This window comes from Leucopleurus acutus (genome assembly GCF_964270905.1).
Source record: "Leucopleurus acutus genome assembly, chromosome: 14".
In the NCBI taxonomy this organism is placed as follows: Eukaryota; Metazoa; Chordata; class Mammalia; order Artiodactyla; family Delphinidae; genus Leucopleurus; species Leucopleurus acutus.
Window position 1 is genome coordinate 34522679 of NC_139156.1, and position 23843 is coordinate 34546521.

At 35.2% G+C, this 23843-nt stretch overlaps 1 protein-coding gene across 2 annotated transcripts in view; it reads right to left on the minus strand.

Moving 5' to 3' along the window:
• BTAF1 (B-TFIID TATA-box binding protein associated factor 1) overlaps positions 1–23843 on the minus strand; it is a 95304-nt gene that overhangs the window by 55325 nt on the left and 16136 nt on the right. The window contains exons 4-14 of one of the 2 annotated variants that reach the window (XM_082854206.1): positions 22382–22528; positions 16078–16241; positions 13224–13360; positions 10792–10921; positions 10447–10515; positions 9267–9356; positions 8477–8572; positions 8201–8377; positions 7360–7500; positions 6419–6543; positions 3584–3704 (exon numbers count right to left, since the gene is read on the minus strand). In XM_082854206.1, the coding sequence (XP_082710332.1) occupies positions 3584–3704; positions 6419–6543; positions 7360–7500; positions 8201–8377; positions 8477–8572; positions 9267–9356; positions 10447–10515; positions 10792–10921; positions 13224–13360; positions 16078–16241; positions 22382–22528 (1397 nt within the window). Of the gene's footprint in view, positions 1–3583; positions 3705–6418; positions 6544–7359; positions 7501–8200; positions 8378–8476; positions 8573–9266; positions 9357–10446; positions 10516–10791; positions 10922–13223; positions 13361–16077; positions 16242–21746; positions 21817–22381; positions 22529–23843 lie in introns of those variants that run through there. The other variant, XM_082854207.1, reaches the window with a different exon arrangement.

Genomic DNA, 23843 nt, shown 5'->3' on the forward strand with positions numbered 1-23843 from the left:
AAATTTTTTCAAAGTAAGAACCATGTAGGATTTTTTTCTTATTGATAATTTCCCGTAACACCCTGCACTGAATTTTATATAAATTTATTTAACAAATATTGAGGGCCTATGCATAAGTGATGGCTGACGTACCACAAATCACATACAAACACAATAGAGTTCTGGTATAAGAAATGACAGTCATCATCATCAATCTTCTACACATGCTAAGGCCAAAGCATTCATTTACAAGCCAGTAAAGGCAAATTCAAATTTGGTCAAAGGACCTAAATAAATAAATAAATAAAGCCCCGAATAAAAAGAAATCAACATCACAGAACACCGTAGAGATGTTTTCACAACCACATAATTTTAATAGCCAATATCAACAATCATTGAGGACTTCCCTGGTGGCGCAGTGGTTAAGTATCTGCCTGCCAATGCGGGGGACACGGGTTTGAGCCCTGGTCCAGGAATACCCCACATGCTGCGGAGCAACTAAGCCCATGCACCACAACCACTGAGCCCACGCTCATAGAACCTGTGCTGCGCAACAAGAGAAGCCACCGCAATGAGAAGCCCGTGCACTGCAACCAAGAGTAGCCCCCACTTGCTTCAACTAGAGAAAGCCTGTACGTAGCAACGAAGACCCAACGCAGCCAAAAATAAATAATAAATTTATTAAAAAAACAAACAAACCAATCACTGAAGGGCTAAAACAATTTTGAAGGGGATTTGGAGCAATTTTGGAATCAAAAAATTTTGAAACATGAGAGGAGGAGCCAGATTTTAAGATGGACAAAAGTGAGAAATCACAATTGACAGCTGAGAGAGGAAAAAAAAAAAACACCTAGGAAAAAGCAACTGAAAAAGAAGCAGTGTGACTCATGTATCTCAATATTCCCACGGTATACCGTAATAAGCAAGCACACTATTGACCAATAAATCATCTTGGTGACTCTTTCATCAAAAAATATTAACTTATGGGCTTCCCTGGTGGCGCAGTGGTTGAGAGTCCGCCTGCCGATGCAGGGGACACGGGTTCGTGCCCCGGTCCGGGAGGACCCCACATGCCGCGGAGCAGCTGGGCCCGTGAGCCATGGCCGCTGAGCCTGCGCGTCCGGAGCCTGTGCTCCACAACGGGAGAGGCCACAGCAGTGAGAGGCCCACGTACCGCAAAAAAAAAATTAACTTATGTTTAATATACTTTAAGATGATAACCAGTGTTTGTCAATGATTTTAATGGGTAACTATTTTTGGTGGCAAAAAAGTATGTTTCAACTATTTAGAAAACTGATTTATATGAAATACCTGATTTCCTAATAATGTAAATAAAGTTGACATTACTAAAGAAATAATGCCACAAAAGTTAAGTTTAAAAGAGACTGCAGGTGGCTTAATCACCTTATAAAGAACAGAAAGGCTTAAAAGAACAATGAGGAACTCATATACAAAATATACAAAGAAATCTTAAAATTCAACAGTAAGAAAACAACCCAATTTAAAATGGGGAAAAGATCTGAACACTTCATTAAAGAAGAAATATAGATGGTAAAAAGCATATGAAAAGATGTTTAACATCATATATCATTAGGGAACTGCAAATTAAAACTATAGTGAGATACCACTACACACTTATTAGAAAGGCTAAAATCCACAACACTGACAACATCAAATGCTGGGAGATGATGTAGAGGAACACAAACTCTCACACTGCTGGTGGAAATGTAAACTGGTGCAGCCACTTTTGGAAGACACTTTCTTATAAAATTAAACATACTCTTACTATATGATCCAGCAATTGTGTACCTTGGTATTTCACTGAAAACTATGCCCACACAAAAACTTGCACGTGAATGTTTAAAACTTTGTTCATAATGGTCCAAACAGAAAGAAACAAAAATATCCTTCAATAGGTGAATATATGAACTGTGTTACATCCATACAATGGAACATTATTCCGTGATAAAAAAAAATGAGCTATCAAGTCACAAAAAAAATATGGAGGAACCTTAATTCTGTATTGCTAAATGAAAAAAAGCCTCTCTTAAAAGGCTACTTACTACATGACTCCAACTATATGACATTCTGCAAAAGGCAAAACCATGAAGACAGTAAAAGGATCAGTGGTTGCTAAGGCTCTGAAGAGAGGAAAAGTAGAAATGCATAGGTGGGGCACAGGCATTTTTTAGGGCAGTGAAACTATTCTCTGTGTTACTCTAATGGTGGACACATAACACTGTACATTTATCAAAACCCATAGAATCTACAATACAAAGAGTGAACCTTAATGTAAACTGTAGACTTTGTTAATAATATATCAATATTGGTTTATCAACTGTAACAAATGTACTACACTAATGCAAGATCTTAGCTAAAGGGGAAACTGTGTGCATATGGGTAGGGGCATATGGGAACTATGTACTTTTCGCTCTTTTTCTATAAACTTAAAACTGCTCCAAACAACAACAACAACAACAACATGAAGGGAAGAAATTTGATAACTTCAAGAGGTCTACCGAAAGTGAATTTAAGAATATTTACATCAAAAACATTTAGGCAAAACTCACAAAAGTGAAACAAAAATGAAGTGAAAACTCAGAACAACCCATGCCGGTTTTGTCATATGAACCCATGCCTGATCAACTAAGGATTATAAAACAGACCTGATAGTTTTTCCTTAGAAGACTGTAATTAGACAAAAAAGATAATGTAAAACGAAACTTTACAAACATTGATTCATGGTAGTGCAACACAACATCATGTTGTAGATTAAAGTAGGTCTACATGGAATATTCCTAATTCACATATGAATGCATGGTTAGTGAACACAAAAGAGACACTTACCCCTACGATATTGTCTAAAAAATTAATCACTGCTTTTTGAAGACCACCGTCTCAAACTGTACTATCTATAAATAACAGCATGATAGAAGAATAGATTCCTTATGGTGTTTCCCTAAATTCTAGTATTTTGTTTGACCTTTAGGGCTATTTTTAAAATAGGAATGTGAAGCCTTTTACAGACAGGGCAAGGACGCCTCAGCTCATTAACAGATTCCATTCACACAGTGATATTACCTGAAGGTTCTCTGTAGGCATTTCATTGTGTTATTCCTGAAGTATACTATCCTTTGAAATATCATGCTCTTAAGATTGAGTAATCCTTAAGAGAAGGTAAGTGCCTAGCAATTTTATTATCAGTCTTTAGAGTCATACCGCAGAGCTTCAAATGTAGCCTTCTAACCTGGGATGAGTTTTGCCAATCATCCAACTGTCAACCACACAGAGCAAGAAAAGAATAAACAAGAAGTCTCTGACAGGAAGGGAATATTCAATCTTTCATTCGACAAATACTCACTGAGGGCCATCCATGTGTTAAGCAATATTCCAAGTGCTGGGAATACAACCTACAACAAAATATTAAAATATTTCTGCCCTTATGGTGATTACATTCTTATGTGTCTACAGAGTCACCATACAATTTTACTAGGCCTAGCATTCTCCTGATCTTTATGTGAAGCAAGGGTAACCTGGTGATCATATTTATTTTACAAAATTAATTTATATAAATTTCAAAATTACTATGGTTATTAGTTCTTACCTGGTCTTGAGTTGATAATAAAGTGAACAGAGTTTCCAATGCTGCTCTTCGAACTGATGATATAGTGTGATGCAAAAAAGGCCAGACTCGTGGAACTAAAACTGTGAGTGACTGTTGAATACTAATAAAGAAGACACAAATTAATCTTACTCATTCTCAGTTGAAGCTCTATTGATACATTATCTAAGTATCAATTCCTTGTGGACCTAGCATCATTTTTGATGAATAAATTCTAAAAAGACAATACAATTTTCATATGAACATTCGCTTAACACCCTCATTCAAAACCGTTATTACATAGTACCAGTACAGACAGAGCAAATGCAGTCATAAAGAAGAGGAGAAATATTAACATTAGGTTGTTCTATGGCACTAATGCCATGAATTAACCTTTATCAAATTAGAACTTTCCAATATAACTGCACTTATTCTCAGTCTGTTCTTACTCAGGAAAATGGGGGCATGTATCTTAGCTGGTAGTCAGCCTACACAAAATCAGGATTGCTAATCCTTACTACTTTCCCATGGCTAACCCCAATGGGTAACCAATAGGTGCACATAACTTACAACCCCCTTTGGGGCCATCTCTATCACATATCAAAAGAAACAAGAGATGGTATGGTAGTAGATTTGAAATTTGTTATCCTGATCTAGCATTACTAAGTTAGGAAAATTCAAATTATCTTCCTTCTCACAGATTAGATTTTTTTTTTTTTTTTTTTTTGCTGTACGCGGGCCTCTCATTGTTGTGGCCTCTCCCGTTGCGGAGCACAGGCTCCGGACTCGCAGGCTCAGCGGCCATGGCTCACGGGCCCAGCCGCTCCGCGGCATGTGGGATCTTCCCGGACCAGGGCACGAACCCGTGTCCCCTGCATCGGCAGGCGGACTCCTAACCACTGCGCCACCAGGGAAGCCCCTCACAGATTAGATTTTAAATGGGAAAGCAAGCAAAGCCACGTGTAGGCTAACAACTTGGACTAAGATTCCTGTCACATCCGTGAGTCATTTATAAAAGTTACCTCAAATTAGGAAATTATTTATAACTAGCACTTGAAATATATACCTCTGTAGAAAAAGAAATGAGGAAAAAAGAATATGTCATTGTAACTATTTATCTGTTCTTTTAGTTCCTCTCAGGACGTCCATCTTTTAATGCTATTTTCATTACTTGCAGGTTTGTATGAACATCACTTCTTAAGTTTATTTACACATTTAGTAAATTTACTTATAAAATTATAACTTAAAACACATGCACACACGGACATAAAACAGTCAAATATGTATTATAAAAGCATTATAACAGGTCTTGTTAATAGTGTAACTGTTCATGCTCCAAATACATGCTGCATTTCTTCTTACATAAGCTGGAAAGTATCTGCCAAATATCAAAACATATGAAGCAAATTTTCTAAGGCAATTTTGAAAAAAAAAAATAAAAAACTACATTATTTCTCATTGAATTAACAGAATTTTCACTACATTTTTTCATTTTTGTTTACATTATCTAGCTTTCCAGACACTGTCCACTTGATTACTTTTTTTTAAAAGTCCAAAGTCTTTATTTAGGGCTGGTGCCAACAAACTAAGGCTCACAGTTCAAATCCACTCTACTTGGTTTTTTTAAATAAAGTTTTATTGGATCGCAGGCATGTTCATTCCTTTATGTATTATCTATGACTACTTTTGTGCTACAATGGCAGAGTTGAGTAGTTTTGACAGAGATCATATGGCCCACAAAGCCAAAACATCACTATCTGGGCAAAAAAAGTTTGCCAACCCCTGATATAGAGTAATTAAGAACTCTTGCATTTTGAAGCTTGAGAAGGGCTTTCATATAGATTAACTGATTTAATCCCTATACCAATGAAAGCATCTGAAAATTAGGAAACGCCATATATGCACTACCACTTCAACTTTTTTCTTCATTTTATAGGCATTTATTTTGCTACTCCAATTTGTGAGCTGTCCTACTAGCCTAAATTTAACATTGAAGGACTATCAGCAGGTCAGTATTATTTGAAACATTTTTCACACATTGATGATTTTCATTGGAAACAGATGCACTCTCAGAACCAGAAATCATTTATAATCATAACCACACAAACATTCATTGAACACTCTCACTAGGCTAAGAAGAATAACTTTCTCATCTGTGATTTTTTTTTTTTAAGTTGCATACGATTTTCTTCTCTATCTCCAAGGATACTATTAATAGAAAATAATATTCAGGAGCCAGTCTAAAAGGTAGGGAATACATTAATTAGCTGAGCTTCATTTCAAATATCAGGATAGGAAAATAAACAACACTTTAAATTTTTGGTTTATGTTTTGGCTTCACCCAGACTCTGACTTTGGACATTATATTACATTATTATGTATTCCCTTCCTGATGACTGATTACTGAAATCAAGAACAAGAGTTGAAGTGAACATCACAAAGAAAAAGTTTACAGAGTAGCAAATTTTGGAAAAAGTAAAACTGATGTTCAACAGTAATTCTATTAACTAAATGTCACAAAGGCTAAAATTCCATAGTCTGGGGCTAGAGGTGAAAATAATATGTAATAATTGTATTTCTAAAGTTAACTATTACAGGATGAACAAATCGAAGAATTATATAAATAAACTAACCCAAGAATATGACCAAAGTTCCCGCCCCAAAAGAGCTGGTGGCTAGACAGTCAAGAAGAAAAGTCCTCCTGGAAATAACTGTCTTTGGCATCCCCAAGTTACCGTACTGTTCTAAACGGTGCTAGACTATTGTATTTTTAGGCTTAATTATCTGGAAATGTATGTAAACACTTTTTACTTTATTCCACTGAATAGAAATAATTACCTGCATTGTTGAACCTGAGGATAAGTTAACAAGGATGAAAGAAGAGTCATAATACTATTTGTTGAAGCTGTTAGATCATCTAGTTCCAGAAGAGCATCCCATAATGTATTTATAATGAAGGGTACCTGTAAGATTAGTTATCAAGAAAAGTTATTAATTTTGCAAGAAATATTCCCGAGTCATGCCAAATTGTATCTCAGGAGTCACTACTGATTCAACAACATATACAATCCCAATGACCCTGGATAATGCCAGTTTTGAGCAAAGTTAAGAAGCCTTTAACAATTCTCTACCCCTCTTTTTAATGCCACTCAACTCTACTTTGGCACTGCCCTTTCTAATGAGGCTCATAATGGGATGGAGAATTCAGGAAATAAGTTATCCAATACTCTATTTTATGTAAAAAACTAAACTTTGAAACCAATACAGTGTAGACACACATGTCAGGACTCTCTGAGTAAAGTAATTTAATATATTTAATACATTCCTAATCATCATGGAAGGACAAATTTAGTTTCTGAGCTTTCAAAGTACTGCTTGCCACACTCCCAAATACATGTGTTCCAGTTTTGATAATTCAAAAGGAAGTCAGATAGATCTTAAAAGAGGCATTTCAAAGATGAAACCAGATTAAAAAACCAAAAGCCAAAACCAAAATCAAAACAAACAAAAATCTCATATTCCTAAAAACCGGGAATGAAATGAAGAAGGGATGGTTCCTTCCTTCTCAAGGAAGTTCCCTACATATTCTGTACATGAAAGGGAAAGATAAATAGACACAGTTCACTCTTCCCAAGGATAATATATAATCGAGATTCCATGCATCAGAGGGTTATTTGTCATAAGAAAAATGGAGAATGGCGAAAAAAGTCTGTTTTTCCTAACATGCTACACCTCAAGTGTAAACAGGCTCTACATGAAGAAAATGCAAAAATATTTACTTTTTGTGTCTGAAGATACACAAGGCTTTCTACCACAGGTACTAATGATGCTGCAGCAACAGCTCTCACATCATCATCAAGATCCTGGAGTCCTTCAATTATTCTAGTTAAAACTTTAGGCAATAAAGTATTGATTACATCCTGTAAAAGAGTAGATCAAAACAGATTAATTTTCTATAGTACAATTATTGTGCTTAAACATCTTTTATTAAATTTACATATGGAAGCACAAATTCCAATATTTATTTAAAAAGAATCATGTAAATGGAAACGAAAAATAACATCAACAGATGCCTATGTAACTAATCTCATTTCAAAAAGAACACAACAGTATCAAGTACTTCATTATTCATTGTGACTTGAAACATCAGAACATGTTTTCAAGGCGGGACTATGAATTCCCAGTGTGAATACACACACATACACACCCCTGTGCTAGAACCTTAACTTCTATTTCTCATTCAACACCACTGACAAACAAAGGGAATACGAGAGAAGAGGGAAAGAAAGCCATCTCTTCCTGCTTCTCATTACTCCAAACTACCCTCTTTTCAATCGCCCCAATAAAGGCAGCTCCCAGAGGCTACTCCTGTGATCATACACTAGGAATCTCGCCGAGAACTGGTCTTGCTATGAAACAGAAACAGGTTTCCAAGCCTATCTTTTAATTTGTTCTTATTAGCATCACCTATCTCTATGATACTACCTCAACAAGGCAAATCTTGAAGGACTGGCTTACCTGTAACACTAAGAATCTAGGGCCAATTCATTTAATTAATGAAAATAAACTAAGAGCGGGAAAAAACTCTCCCATACATGCTTCAAAAACTGAAGTGTTTACCTGACGAACTGCCAAAGCATATTTTATTCCTAGCAGACCACCATGTCTAACTTCCCATTGTTCTTGTGTAAGTAATTTAAGCAGCACGTCCACAGTCTTATGAACTCCTGTTTCATTCATGTGTTTTAACACCACACCTAATGTCTGAGCACAAGTTTCACGAACTGGTGCCACAACCTACAAATGAGAAAGTAAGATAACTCACATTTGCAAAAAAACTTATTTTGTAAGAATCTGAAATTTGATTGGGTAAAGCCTCCCTTAGGCGATACTTACTTCATCAGAAACAAAGTCTCCAAATCTGTCTAATGCAAACACACAAAGGAGTCTAATAACCAAGTCTTCCAACCACTCTTGATGCTGTTGAATCATCTGTTAAAATGATCACTTTTTAATAACGTATTAAAACATATTAAGGGAAACATATTAGGTCCAAAAACTAAAACTAAACTATTATACTATAGTAAACTGAAACAAAATACTGGGACAGATTATTTTAGCTGTAGGAACAATAACCAAAATATGGAATAGTCCCAATTACTATCTTTAATATTAACCACATTCTCTTCCATGATTATTAGATATACTGTACCAAAATCTTTAAAATTCATGAATTCTATTATTTTACTTGCACTCCAAGAGAAATTAAGAAACCACTTAAGGCTGCTCTGATATTAATTATATCTATCATGTATCTATTATCTAGCCTATTACCAGTGTCTCCATTTTAACACCATATTACTTACTGACCTTTAAACTATCCTTTCATTCACCTTACTCTACATTCTAATCCCTTATATCCTGCTCAAATACTAATGCTTCTACATATTTTTCCACTCAATATCTCCAGACATATCTTTCCCTTGAACTCATTCTTCCTGTCTATAAATAATATAAATAAACCTCTTCCTAACGTTTTTATCTTTTTCCTTATGTTCACCTTTCCATGTTTCTTATTATTTACCTCTCATTTCTGCTTCATGGCTCTGTTACTTCCCTGTCTTGGAAAAAGAGGCCACCTACTGAAACTTGGTGATAATTATTGATTTTCTACACTTACACTTACCTCTTCTAAAGTGCTGTCTCCCATTTTACCACCACTTTTCCCATGAGCTTTAAGGATTTCCCTAAGTCCAGTGCCTGCACCATGTCGAACCTAATAAGAACCAAGAAGCAAATATCAGAGGTTAAATGCTTAAGAAACAGTGTTTACCTTTGCTTCAGTATGAAAAACGGATATTAGATTTTTAAGAAATTGGAACTAAGCAGTACTTCACAAGAATGTGTTTTTCTTCTATTGTCCAAGAAGAATTACATATATTTATTTCACAATTTTGATTATGTGGAATTTTTTTAAAAATCAAGGCAAGAAAACAGCTATTCTAAATTCCTTCTGAGATATTAATCCACCTGGCTGTCACTCCTCTAACCTCTACTTGCATTCAGCATCATCCACAGGAAAGGAGAGACAAGCATCATATAATGTTCTTTATAGCGCAAACACCAATATTTTAGGAATAAATACATCAATACTAAGTTCCAAAGCTACCAGTGTTAAGCATCAAAGGAAGACAATTCAAATAAAATGTCTCATGACTAATACTTTACTGTAGCCCTGTAGCCTTCTGCAGTGTCATCTGGAAGGGAGGAAACATGCCACTGACACTACACCCACTTATTCAAGACCCCATTTAAGACTTGAATAGCTTTAAATAGAAGTACATCAAGGAGCAGAAAGAGTGCTAAAGGTATTCCAAAACAGTGTTTTAAAATTACTCAGAGGCCAAATGAAGTGAGACAGAATCGTTTGAGACTACCAACCCTCAATTTCAACCAGAGGAACTTCACGTTCATCTCTTTTACATGAGACCTGTTCAAGATTTTCTTTGAAGAACTATTTCTGAGGCTAAGCTACTGCTTGGAAACTACTAGTCTTAATCAAAATTGTCCACTTCCAGATGAAATTTTTACTGTCTGGAAGACATGCAACTCTTTATATCATAGCTAAAAGAATGAAAAGAAATGAACAATTCACCGAAGAAATATGTCAAAAGGGGTATAAAAGGTGAAAATCAGTCTAAAGCTTTCTATTTAAGAGGCGAGTGATATGAAGTGCCCTGACCAGTGGTTCTGAGAAGGATACAGGGCAACAACAGGAACTCTGACAAAACAGATTGTGCTTGACATGGTTCTTATCATTAGCCAAGAAAATAGAGCTGAGAGAAACTGTAATGAAGAAATCCTACCTCCCAGGAGGGATTAAAAAGGTCATTGCAAAGTTCTTCGCAAAAGCTTTCCAAAGGCCATTCATTTGTCTGAATAAGAAAAACAGAATTACTACTAATTTAAAAGATCTATCTTATGCTAATAATTTAAGTAATACGGTGTATTTATTTGTAGGACTAATAATAATAGTCAGGCTTTTAAATTTTTAAATAATTAACAATTTTTACTAATGAAGTAAAGATACTTAGATTTTTAATAATAAAAGTTCTCTCAAGTGACACATTATTATATACCATCTACTAACACATTAGTATGAAAAAATTATAAATAATTTCAAAGGACATTTTATGGCATTTCAATAGTACCTCTTCAATTAAGGCAGAACTGTCTGGAATATTATCAATCAGGACTTTGGAATCATTTGCAGACTGATTAATAACAACATTGGCTATTTTCCGTCTCTTTTCTTCTGGTTCCCCATCAGTGCTATCATTGCTAAAAAAAAAAAGTCACCATTTAAAAAAAGTTAATAAAGGATAATGTTAACCACAATGAATGTAAGAGAATCCATCATTTTAACAAATGTTTTGCCATTTTCTGCTTATATGGTTTACTTACAATTTCATGTATCAAATAACTAAGATTAACTGCTTAAAAATGTTTGAGCAAACTTTATCCTACTACTCTTACTGATAAATGTAAAAAGGTCAAAGACGTCTTGCTTTCAGACTGGATCTCAAATTTAACAATGTATTCTTTTTTCCCCTTCTCTCTACAACCAGCTCCTCTCCTTTTTATTTTAAACTCTTTTGGCCTAACAACCTAAATCTGGCCCAGCATAACTTTTTTTTTAGGCTTTTGTACCCTGAAAAAAACTAATATACTGAGCAACACACTATAATCTTACTAGTTCTTGAAAAATATAGAGATAAGACTATTAGAAGATGAAAAATGTGTGCAGAAAATGTGAGGAAAATTTTATGACTAAAAGAACAAAAACAGAGGCTAGACTAATAACAAAATATTACAAAGGAGAAGACAAGTAACTGCTTTATTGAATTATTAACAGAAAGAAAGAATTAGCATTGTTAAGGTATACACAGCATTATTTTCTATAGATATCCACCAGGCCCCACCTTCCACCTTAATAGTGCAATCTTGGCCAACCATTTTTTCTGTAGGTGATGAAAGAAATCGGAGACTATTATTATTCTAATTATTTCTAATTCAATCTAGTCACACTGGTTGGTCATTTTACTGTCTTTGAACTTGTTAAGCATGTTTCTACTTCCAGGCTTTTGTCCTTGCTATTCCCTCTATTTGGAATGTCTTTTTAAGATGTTCCCAGGGCTGGCTAGCATCCTCACTTCTTTCATATCTTTACTGAAAAGTAACCTCTGTGAATCTCTCCCTGACCATATCCTATCTAAAATTTAAAACACCCTCCCCACAATACAATTCACTTGTTTGTTCCTTGCTTTACCTCTTTTTTCCTTATTAACCCTTACCATTAAAATAATTATTTATCTTATTCCTCATCTATCTTTCCCTCTAGAATGTAAGCTCCACGAAGACAGGAGTTCCTACCTATTTTATTCACTACTGTATCATGAGAGCGTAGAACAGTATCTGGCACATAAAAAGTATTTAATAAAGATCTGTGTAATGAATGAGTCATGGGCTCTGAAAAATAAGGTCTATTATTTCCAATATTCAGATATTTGGGTAAAAGTCTTAAATGAATAGAAGTCAGTAAAAACACTTACTAGGTTACTACACGATCCTAATGAGCTGTTAACTTAAAAAAAAAAAAAACCTGTAGTTAACAAGATCAATAAAGATTTTATGCTTAAAAAAACAACTCCAAGTAAAAATTTATACCAAGTAGATGTTTATTGTTTACCCCACCATATGCCTAGCTTTTAAATAAATGCTGTAAACACTTAACTTTTTAGCTTTATATGAATGGAAAGAATAACAAAAAGTTCTGTTATCTGCAACAAAAGCTTATTTTCATAGGATCTCATGTGTTTATGTATTGCACCATTTCCTCAAACATTTCTTGGACACCATTAAAGATTCTGATTTAAGAGTTAAGTGGGGCCCAAGAATCTACATTTTAACAAGCTTCTCAAAATGTTTATGAAGGGGGTTGTTTTGAACCACTCCTTGAGAAATGCTACTCCAAGCCACACAGGTATCATTTTTATGAACTCATTAAGAAAGTGAGGACAGTGATTTTACCCCCAGAGTTCTTTCCTACAACAGAATTAGGTAAACAAGCCTGGATTATTACCCACTATTTGGATTAGCCCCCAGCCAGGGAACAGGTGATATAATACCCAGTTTATAAATGTAGTATTCTTAACTTGTAGTCCTCAGGCCATCTCTCTGACTTCATTCTCTACTACTCTTGCTTCTGTCTATTCATCTCAGTCATACAGCCTTTCTTTCTGTTTCTTGAATATTCCATGATTAACGCATTTACACTTGGTTCCTGCTACCTGGAATGCACTCCCCTTGGAAGATCTTCAATCCTCATTCAGGGCTCATAATTATTAAGAAAAAAAAATGTGCATACGTAGATTTTTCTGGGAAAGTTGTCCTAGTCCCTAGGACAACTAATAATAGTCCCTAGTCTACTAATAATAGTAAATACTCTCTGACAATTGAGAAAGACAATCCAAATGGTACTCCACAGCCAAAGACAATGTCATCAAAATGTTTTTAGAAATCAAGCAGACCCAGATAAGCTAACCAACATTACTGTTTTAAATAAGCAGAAAAAGATTATTACCTCTTCTCATTAGTTTCCACTGCATCCCTGGATCTCTGTTTTGCAAATAACTTGGCCATTCTTTTAGCTTTGTTCTTTTGTCTATTGCTCATTCCTGTTCGAAACTCTGAGTCAATCAATTCAGCTGCCTGGAGAGTCTAAAAGAATAAAAGAATTCTGAATTTGAACTTCTGAAGTTAGAATATATACCCATAGTCTCAGCCTCAGAAGAGGACTAAAGTCTGTAAATTTCACCATACACAAATTGATTACATTCTTCTTTGACAGCTTCATGCTATTCTGCTGTATGACTGTACCATAATTTCACTCTCTTCTTCCTTCTCCCCTATTCTTTCAATCGCCAGGAAATGCTCATTTGCCACAGATAAGGCAAAAATGTATGATCTTGACCCCAGTGAGGGCTTTGAAGAGGTGAGACTTCAAAATAACCATACTAGGACTTCCCTGGTGGCATAGTGGTTAAGAATCCGCCTGCCAATGCAGGGGACATGGGTTTGATCCCTGGTCCGGGAATATCCCACATGCCCGTGGGGCAACTAAGCATGTGAGACACAACTACTGAAGCCCACGTGCATAGAGCCCATGCTCTGCAACAACAGAAGCACCGCAATGAGAAGCCCAAGCACCACAAAGAAGAGTAGCCCCTGCTCGCCACAGCTAGAGAAAGGCCGCATACAGCAACAAAGACCCAACACAGGTAAAAACAAAATAAAAACCATACTACCATCCAAAAGTTATAATAAAGAATGTCAATTTTTAAACAATGATAATCATCTTCTACTGAAAAAAATAAAAATAACTATAGCCATATAGTTTTAGTAACTGGGCCAGCGTCCTATAGTTAACTTAGCCTATATGTTTTTTCCCTCTAATCACTCACTGCATACTGTTTTTGATCTCTTTTGCATTAATGGGAGACATTATTAAGGATGTGAACAAAAATGCTTTGAGTGCAAGACTAAAAATCCTTTCTGCCCTTAACCAATTAAGATTCAATTGAAATTTACACTTCTACAACCAATTAGGCTCACTGGTGTGGGTGCCCTGCTACAGACTTGGTCCAGGGACCACTGGCATATACACAAGGCAATGCAGCAGTGATGACCCTATGGCAACAACTAACCTCAGCAACTCTTCCCAAAGGTCCGCGACATCTAAAGCAACCAAACTTGGATCCTGCAAACCTCAAATTTGCTGCTGCCATCCCATATCCAACTATTCTGTCTATAGCCCATTTTCTCTAATACACCTACCCATTCATTTCCCTACACCATGTCGAAATACCACACTGTGATCACATTACTACATTTTTGTTTTCCTTTATTTTATTCTATTGTCTTCCTTATTTTTTAAAATTTTACTTATTTATTTATTCATTTATTTTTGGCTTCATTGGGTCTTTGTTGCTGCGCGCAGGCTTTCTCTAGCTGTGGTGAGTGGGGGCTACTCTTCGTTGCAGTGCATGGGCTTCTCATTGCAGTGGCTTCTCTTGTTGCAGAGCACGGGCTCTAGGTGCGTGGGCTTCAGTAGCTGTGGCACATGGGCTCAGTAGGTGTGGCTGATGGGCTCTAGAGTGCAGGCTCAGTAGCTGTGGCGCACGGGCTTAGCTGCTATGCGGCTTGTGGGATCTTCCCAGACCAGGGCTCAAACCCGTGTCCCCTGCATTGGCAGGCGGATTCCTAACCACTGCACCACCAGAAAAGTCCTGTCTTCTTTATTTATATCTTATGCATCCCTTTGTACCCCATTTCTTTCTATTACTTCCTGGTTGTTATTATATTTTCTGCCTCTGTACTCTTCTTTTTCCCTCCAGAATCTGCCTTTTGTGCCCCCTTGCCGGCAAAAGTTCCATCATCACATACCCCTCAATGCCAAAAAATTTAGTTTATAAATTCTAATGGTTTAGAGGGCAACTGGTATAAAGGCAAATAGAACCCTTCTCCTCTTAAGCAAAGGGAAAGGCCAAGGGAATGAGAAGATATGGGTTTCATGTAAAGCAGGAATTCTTAATGGGACCCACAGATCCCTAAAAGGATATTGCAGGGGCAGGAGGAAAGAGCGCTAAACTCCCTGAAAGGTAATATCTCAAATGTATGTGAATTTTTCTGAGGAAAGAGCCACAGCTTTTACTGGAGCTTAAAAAGAGTCTATGGTATAAAAAAAAGAAGCATACAGGCATCCATTGGGAACTGGAAAAACAGAGGAACAGGAAAAATACAGAGCAAAATTATGGTACAGCCATATAAATAGCATGAAGCTGTCAAAAAAGAATGTGATCAATCTGTATATACTGATATATGAAGCCATATGAAGTGAGACAAGGTGAACATGGCTTAAAAGAACTTATGTATACAGAGAAAATTTCAGGAAAAATGCACAAATAACTTAAAAAGCGTTGCTTCCTATTGTGTGCCCTTCTGCATTGTTTGAAAGTTTTCACCATGTTTGTTACTTTCTCAAATAAAAGAATCATAGCTGTAAAGATTTCTAGTATCATCATATCTGACTATGATAGCCCTTACTATCTCCCACCCTCTGAAATATTTTTTTGTGCTTCATTGAAGAACAAAGAAAGAGCAATTGATGCAACTAGGATTTTTCAACACCAGTGTCTCCTAAAAGATGTACCATACCTTTTATCTAATAGTCCAATGTCTATGAGGTAGGTGGCAACTTCTGTCTCCTTAGAATCTATCACTAGAAATCCAACTTATGAAGACACTAAATTATGGTGACACTAAGCAACAATGAGTAGAATTAAAAAACGCATTTTTTTAAATTCCAATTGCATAGCAAAATAAAGCAAACCCCCTGTATTATTACTTGCAATCAACCAACCAGAGGTTTTACCTACAGGTTGTTTGTTTACAAGCGCTGCTGAAGTTGGGGTATAATCCAAATCTTCATCATTAAAGAGTTCTTCAGTGCTCATTCCAATAGCTTCTCCCATATTAAGGCCAAGTTTCTTCTGTAATAGTTTTCGTTGGCGTGCTATCCTCTCTTTAGGATCCACTTCACCTTTAAACAAAGAAGAAATACATTTTCTTCAAATCAGTTAAGCAGTTTTCTAATACGTGAAGATCAGACTCAATTAAAATTTAAAAAAAAATTAACCATTAGAATACCTCTCTTGATAATAAAACAAACCACACTCACAATCTCTGAACATGTCATAAACTTTATTACCTAATAGAGTAAATATTTTACTGGATCTTGGAAAACAGTGTTCTAGCTAACAAAACACTCTAGCTAACAAAACACTCTAGCTAACAAAAATTCACTGAGATTACCCCATTGCCCTACTGTCAATTATCAAGTATATATATAATGAGATCTATTCCTATGAAAATAAACCAATCTTATTATTTTATAGCTAATCTCATACATTCTCTGAGAGCTCTAACCAGGCTTTAAAAAAAAAATCTAGATTTTATTTTACAGAAAAAGATCTCAACAAATACATGCTTATTCCAAGTGTGGCCTTTATGTATTCTGAGATGACACAGTCCTGATAGCCCAAATAACAAAGACAAAGGCATAAAAGTAGATTTTGAATGTCCCAAGAAAAATCTCCCAATATTTCAGTGGAAAATAGATCAAAAGGTATCATTTTAAAAATAAAAATTTGGGCTTAAACTAGCTAAGTTGCAAGAGATGATTCTATAATGATTAACTTCCAATAATAGCTGATTAAGTTCTTATTGGACTACTCCTCCACAGATAACAAATTCTAGCTAAAATATAATAAACAACCACCTGAAGGCACTGGAAAGAGATCAAAAGTAGGCATATACTTGGAGGAGTTATCAATACCTGGAAGAAGGACATGGCATTAGGTGAGTTTCCCATTGTTGAATGTTTTTAGCCTAAAGGTAGACCCAGTCCGTGGTACGTAGGGCAGCCACGCCCTACATTTAAAAGTTGTGTAAAAACCCAGTCTGTCTGTTGCAGAATTAGAGGAGAGTCAGAGATCACTATAGCCACTGGGAAGTAGAGAGAAAAAACCCAGAAAGGAGAGAACCAGAGAGAAAGCCCAAATTCTGTAAACTCAGCCAAATCTCTGGCTGACCTCTGAACTATGCATGCACAGGGCAGACTCCAAACAGTCCAACTAAAGCTAAAAATTGAATTGGGATTTGAGTTGTTGCCCAGTACAAAGGAGACTGAGTTTGAGTTTCACCAAATTAAATGCTTATTAAAACAAGTAAGCAAAAACAACTAACTAAACCAAACAAATCAAAACATTCTTTGGAAGAATATAACAGAATCCAGCCTGTGGTATAAACATTCATAATGTGAGGAATACAATCCAAAATTAACTGACACACAAAGAATCAAGAAAATGTAACCCATTCCCAAAAGGAAGACAATTAATGGAGATCAACACTGAGACGACCCAGATGTTGGAAGTGGAAGACAAGATTTTTTAAGCAGCTAATATAACAATGCTAAATGTAAAGGAGGATATTGTCACAATGATGAAAAGATAGAATACCTCATTAGAGAAACAGAAACTATTAAAAAAAATAGAATCATACACTTGCAAAGGGTAAATTATAATAGTTTTATAAGTGAATTCAAAGATAAAGCTATACAAAGTTCCCTCACCTAAAGAAAGGGAGGGGTGGGGCTTCCCTGGTGGCACAGTGGTTGAGAATCTGCCTGCTAATGCAGGGGACATGGGTTCAAGCCCTGGTCTGGGAGGATCCTACATGCCGCAGAGCAACTAGGCCCGTGAGCCACAACTACTGAGCCTGCGCGTCTGGAGCCTGTGCTCCGCAACAAGAGAGGCCACGAAAGTGAGAGGCCAGCGCACCGCGATGAAGAGTGGCCCCCGCTTGCCACAACTAGAGACAGCCCTCGCACAGAAACAAAGACCCAACACAGCAAAATAAATAAATTAATTAATAAACTCCTACCCCCAACATCTTCTTAAAATAAAATTTAAAAAAAGAACAGGGAGGGGAAGAAAACGATTTAAAGAAACAAACAACTTGTATATAAAATTAAGAAAATAATTCTACTAACAAAAACATCAAAAGTAAAACTTAAAACTTATATTCTGAAAACTACAAAATACTAGTGAAAAAAATTAAAGATCTAAACAAATGGAAAAACATTCCATGTTCACAGATCATAATACCTCATAGTAAGACAGTAATACTTCTCAAATTGATATACTGATTCAAAACAATTCCTATCAAAATATCAGCTGGCTTTCTGCAGACACTGACAAACTGATCCTATAATTCATATAGAAATGCAAGAGACTGAGAATATCCAAAATAATCCTGAAAAAGAACAACAAAGTTGAAGGCTCATACTTCTTGATTTTATTTTTTTATTTTTTAAATTTTTATTTGTTTAGTCAGTTAGTTTCTGCTTTATAACAAAGTGAATCAGCTATACATATACATATATCCCCATATCTCTTCCCTCTTGCGTCTCCCTCCCTCCCACCCTCCTTCTTGATTTTAAAAATTACCAGAAAGCAATGGTGACCAAGACAAAGAGGTACTGGCCTAAAGAAAGACATCAATTGAATAGAACTGAGAGTCCAGTAATAAAACTATATGTCTACCGCCAACTGGTTTTCATGAAGGGTGCAAAGAAAATTCAGTGGGGAAAGAAGAATCTTTTCAACAAATGGTGTTGAGACAACAGGACAGCCACATGTAAAGAATGATGTTGGATCCTTAACCTCACAACATACAAAAATGAACTCAAAACAGATCAAATACCTAAGAGTAAGAGTTACAGCTATAAAACTCTTAGAGAAAACACAGGGGTAAATGACCCTAGATTTGGCAATAGCTTCTTACATATGACATCAAAAAGCTCGAGAAACAAAAGAAAAAGATAAATTGGACTTCTTAAAAACGTTTATGCTTCAAAGGTTACCATCAGGAAAGTGAAAAGATGCACAGAATAGGAGGAAATATTTGTAAATCACATATCAGATAAGAGATTTGTACAAAGAATATATAAAGACCTCTTATATCTCATTAATAAAAGAACAAATATCCCACTTAAGAATGGGCAAAGGACCTGAATAGACAGGTCTCCAAAGAAGATACAGAAATGGTCAATAAACAGATGAAAATATGTTCAACATCATTAGTCATCAGAAAAATGCAATTCAAAACTACAATGAGATATCACTTCACAGTCACTGGTATGGATATAGTCAAAGTCAGTTAATAACAAGCAAGCGTTGGCAAGGATGTGGAGAGATCGGAATCCTTGTATCCTGCTAGAGGAATGTGAAATGGTGAAGCCAGTTTGGAGAACAGTCTGGCAGTTCCTCGAATGGTAAAACATAGTTACCATATGACCCACCAAGTCCACTCTTATGTATCTACATAGGAGAAATGAAAACATACACCCACACAAAAATCTCTACATGAACATTTATTGGCAGCATTATGCATAATAGCCAAAAAAGTGGAAACAACCCAAATGTCTTCAGCCTATGAATGAATAAACAAAATGTGATATTCATACAATGGAATGTTATTCAGCCAGAAAATAAAATAACTTCACACCTACCAATATGGCTACTGCCAAAAAAGCCAGAAAATAACAAGCGTTGACAAGGTTATGTGGAGAAGATGGAAACCTCATAGATTGTTGATGGGAATGTAAAATGGAACAGCCACCATGGAACTGCCAGTATGGCAGTTCTAAAAAAAAAATCAAAAACAGAATTACCATATGATCCTATAATGCCAATTCTTGGCATAAATCCAAAAGAACTGGAAGCAGGAATTCAAACAGATATTTGTACACCCACGTACATAGTAGCATTATTCACAATAAGCAAAAGGTAGAAGCAACCCAAGTGTCCACTGATGGATGAATGGATAAACAAAATGTGGTATAAACATACACTGGAATATTATTCAGCCCTAAAACAGAAGGAAATTCTGACACATACAACAACATAGGTGAACATGAAAGATTATGTTAAGTGAAATAAGTCGGTCACGAAAGGACAAATATTGTATGATTCCATGTATATGAAGTACCTCGAGTAGTCAAATTCAGAGACAGAAAGTAAAACAGTGGTTGCCAGGGAGTGAGGGGGAAAAGGAATGGAATTGCTGTTTAATGGGTATAAAGTTTCGGTTTTGCAAGATGAAAAGAGTTCTGGAGATTGGCTGTACAACAATATGAATGTACTTAATACTACTGAACTGTACAGTTAAAAATGATTAAGATGGTAAATTTTATGTTATCTATATTCTATCACAATTTAAAAACTGATACACCCTGTAACAGTAGTAACTACTACTTACGAAAAAAATGAAAACAGTACTAATATATATACTACAATATGGATAAATCTTGGAAATATTCTGCTAAGTAAAAAGAAGCCAGTCACAAAAGACTACATATTATATGATTCAATTTATATGAAATGTCCATAGTAGGCAAATCTATAGCTACAGGAAGTAAATTAATGGTCCTTAGGGATGGGAAGAGAAGGGAAGGATGTAGGGTGGTTGCTAAAGGATACAGGATTTCTTCTTGAGACAATGTTCTAAAATTAACTACACACAATTGTGAATCTACTAAAAGCCACTGAATTGGACACTTTTAAAATGGGGATTTCTATCGTATATGAATTATATCTCTCTAAAGCTACATTAAAAAAAAAAATTTAAGGCTACTCTACCCAGAGGGAAAAACACTAGGCATCCAAAACGAAGGCTGCTGGATTATAAGTTTAGTACACTTACAAAGAGCCCAAAATTGGTCCTCTCATTCCAGGGAAAGTACTATTGGGGAAAATAACCAACTGCAAAGGAAACTCAGACTGGCACCTATGCAAATCATAATATGTGTAATTTATAAATATGTAGAGACCAACACAGATGAGCAGATATTTAAAGAAAACCTAATTAGAGGGTTTTAATGAGCACTCTTCAGCATGCTATGACTTATCAGCATTAAAAACTGAATTCCAAGAAAACTGGGGTTCCCAATCCTGCTTACATATCAGTCACCTGTGGGGCTTTTTCTTTTAATATACAATTTCCCAAAACTCTCCACAGATCTATTAAATCAGAATCTTTAAGATACGACCCAAACATGTACTTTTTTTTAAGTGACAAAAGTGACACTGACTTTTATCCTTAGATAAGGGCCAATGATCTCTCATCATGTCCATGGGTACACTAGTAAGATTAGTAAACTTACTAATTAGTAAACTTAGAGATAACTTTTTCAAATTGGAAAGTTTCTGAAGACTTCTACCTCCCTTATTAAAAAAAAAAACTGTGCTCTTCTGGAACTTAAGCAAGTTCTCCTCTTAATTCTCTCCATAAATAATGACACTAGATCCTTCAATACAAAGTATATTAGGAAAGAAAAAATGGGTATTTGACATTTTTTTAAATAAACAAATTGAAGATCATTTCATTAACTTAGACAGATATGCTTTGACTAATAATAAATTAGCAACAAAACAAAACACTGTTCTGTTTTGGTTTTAGTCAAAAAAGCAACTTATTTACTTACAGAAATCCATTAAAAACATCAAGGTTTTTTCCACTCAAGGCATCAATCTTGAATGGCCAAAACATTTATTTATATCCAGATGGATTCTGTAAGTTTAAAGATAATGGGACAATTACCTATCTAAGACTTATTTTTCATTTTTAGTTTTTGCTTTGGTCATCAGCCTAAGTAGATCCAATTATTTAAATGTTTAAAACATATGATAAAAAGGAAACTATCATAGCCTCTTAAATTTCCAGAATTGTGAAAACATTACCACAATCTGTACTAATCCTGGCTTTTAAAATCTATTCAACTGAAGCTCTTGGGTACCACTTTACAATTTCTATATTGAAATACTGAAATATTAATATGTATCTATTAATGGTGCATATATATATATATATATATATATATATATATATAGTACATATTCAACTAAGGGAAGAAAAATATTCCTATAGTAGCTTTAGACAAAGTGCTTCTGGTTACCTTCCCCACCTGCATGCCCCACACCTCAAACTGAAAACTTCAGTGAATTTGCATTTCATGACATCTATTAGATTTTGCATGACTGATAACATAGCACGCCAAGTAACAAACTGGTCTGAATGCATGCATTTCAGACTTTTTTCTGTAGGACTACTACTACATACCTGATTTTTCATCTTGTACTTCAAATTCTGCACCAGCAGATCCCAAAAGTGATGCCCCATGTTGTAATAATCTACATATATCAAATCTGTCAAAATTCAATCGATCTGTAGTAGATGAATCTTCCATAGCACCTTCTGAAGTAGTTTCTAGATGAGGTTTAAAAACATTTGATTATATAGCCAAAGTATAGAACGAAAGAAAATAGCATCACTTCAGGGGGAGCAGGGGGGAGGGTATTTTAAGAAAAGTAAAATGTGGAAGAAGTAGAAAAGCTACTGTGAATTTACTTATGATCAACTATTATTTATGAAAAAATTATTTAGTAGGTGGCTCCCTTACTACAAAGTATCAGAATGTCAGTGGGTGTGTGTATAACTTTTTGACTATGAAAGCACAATGTCATATGAAGAAATGCATCCCCATGTTGAAATACGTATGTTAAAAATCGTGCAATCTGTTAAACAGTTAAAAAATACCAAGGTAGTTTATCATAGTGATAAATTGGAAGATAAACATATTCATAGAATATACTCATAAATAAAACTAGTGAGCATCATCATTCCCTATACCTGAGGAATATCTAGGACATAAAGGAAGTACTCAATCAATAGGACTCTTTTCTCATAATATAAAGCAAATTACAATCTCCGGGCAAATTGCTAAAATTAAATATCCAACTGGGGTCTAAAACTATCTATAAAATGTTCTGTATTCCCCCAAAAAGGTTATGGCATTGTAAATTTTTAAATGTACTGTAATTGTTCACTGACTTAATAGTTCGTTTAACTGGCATTTGCATATAATTCATCTGTAAACTAAAGTATAATTGCTAAACTGAAAGGGAACTGCTATGAATATCTTAAAGTTTTCTAATGATAACAAGTAACCTTACTATATATTTTAATGCTACTGTAACTACTTTAAAGTTTTTTGGGGGATTCTCTGGTGGTCCAGTGGTTAGGATTCCACGCTTTCACTCCAGGGGTTGTGAATTCAATCCCTGGTCAGGGAACTAAGATCCCACAAGCTGCGCAGCAAGGACAAAAAAAATTTTTTTTTAAAAATGTGTTTTGAAAAGAATTTGAGTAATAGGCTGGAATGGAAAAGGTTCTTTTCTAAAACAAGTTATAACTTCTTCTGGTTATATATTTCTTTTGATGAGAGAAGACAAATTAACACAATCCCTCAAAATAATAGGTGAGGCAAATTAAAGCAAAAATTTTAGACGAGCTAAGACATATGATAAAAGTCATGTTATCAAAGTGACTTGAAAACGAAATGCATTTGTACCATATTAAATTCTCACTTAATTAAAATGTATACCTTTATCTATTTGTAAAAGCATACATTCATTTTTAAATGTCATATATAATAGGCAGTCAGAAAACAAGTAATTTCCACTAAAAGACATCTACAAGACACATAAAAAACACTAAACACTGACCCCTCCAAATATCCACA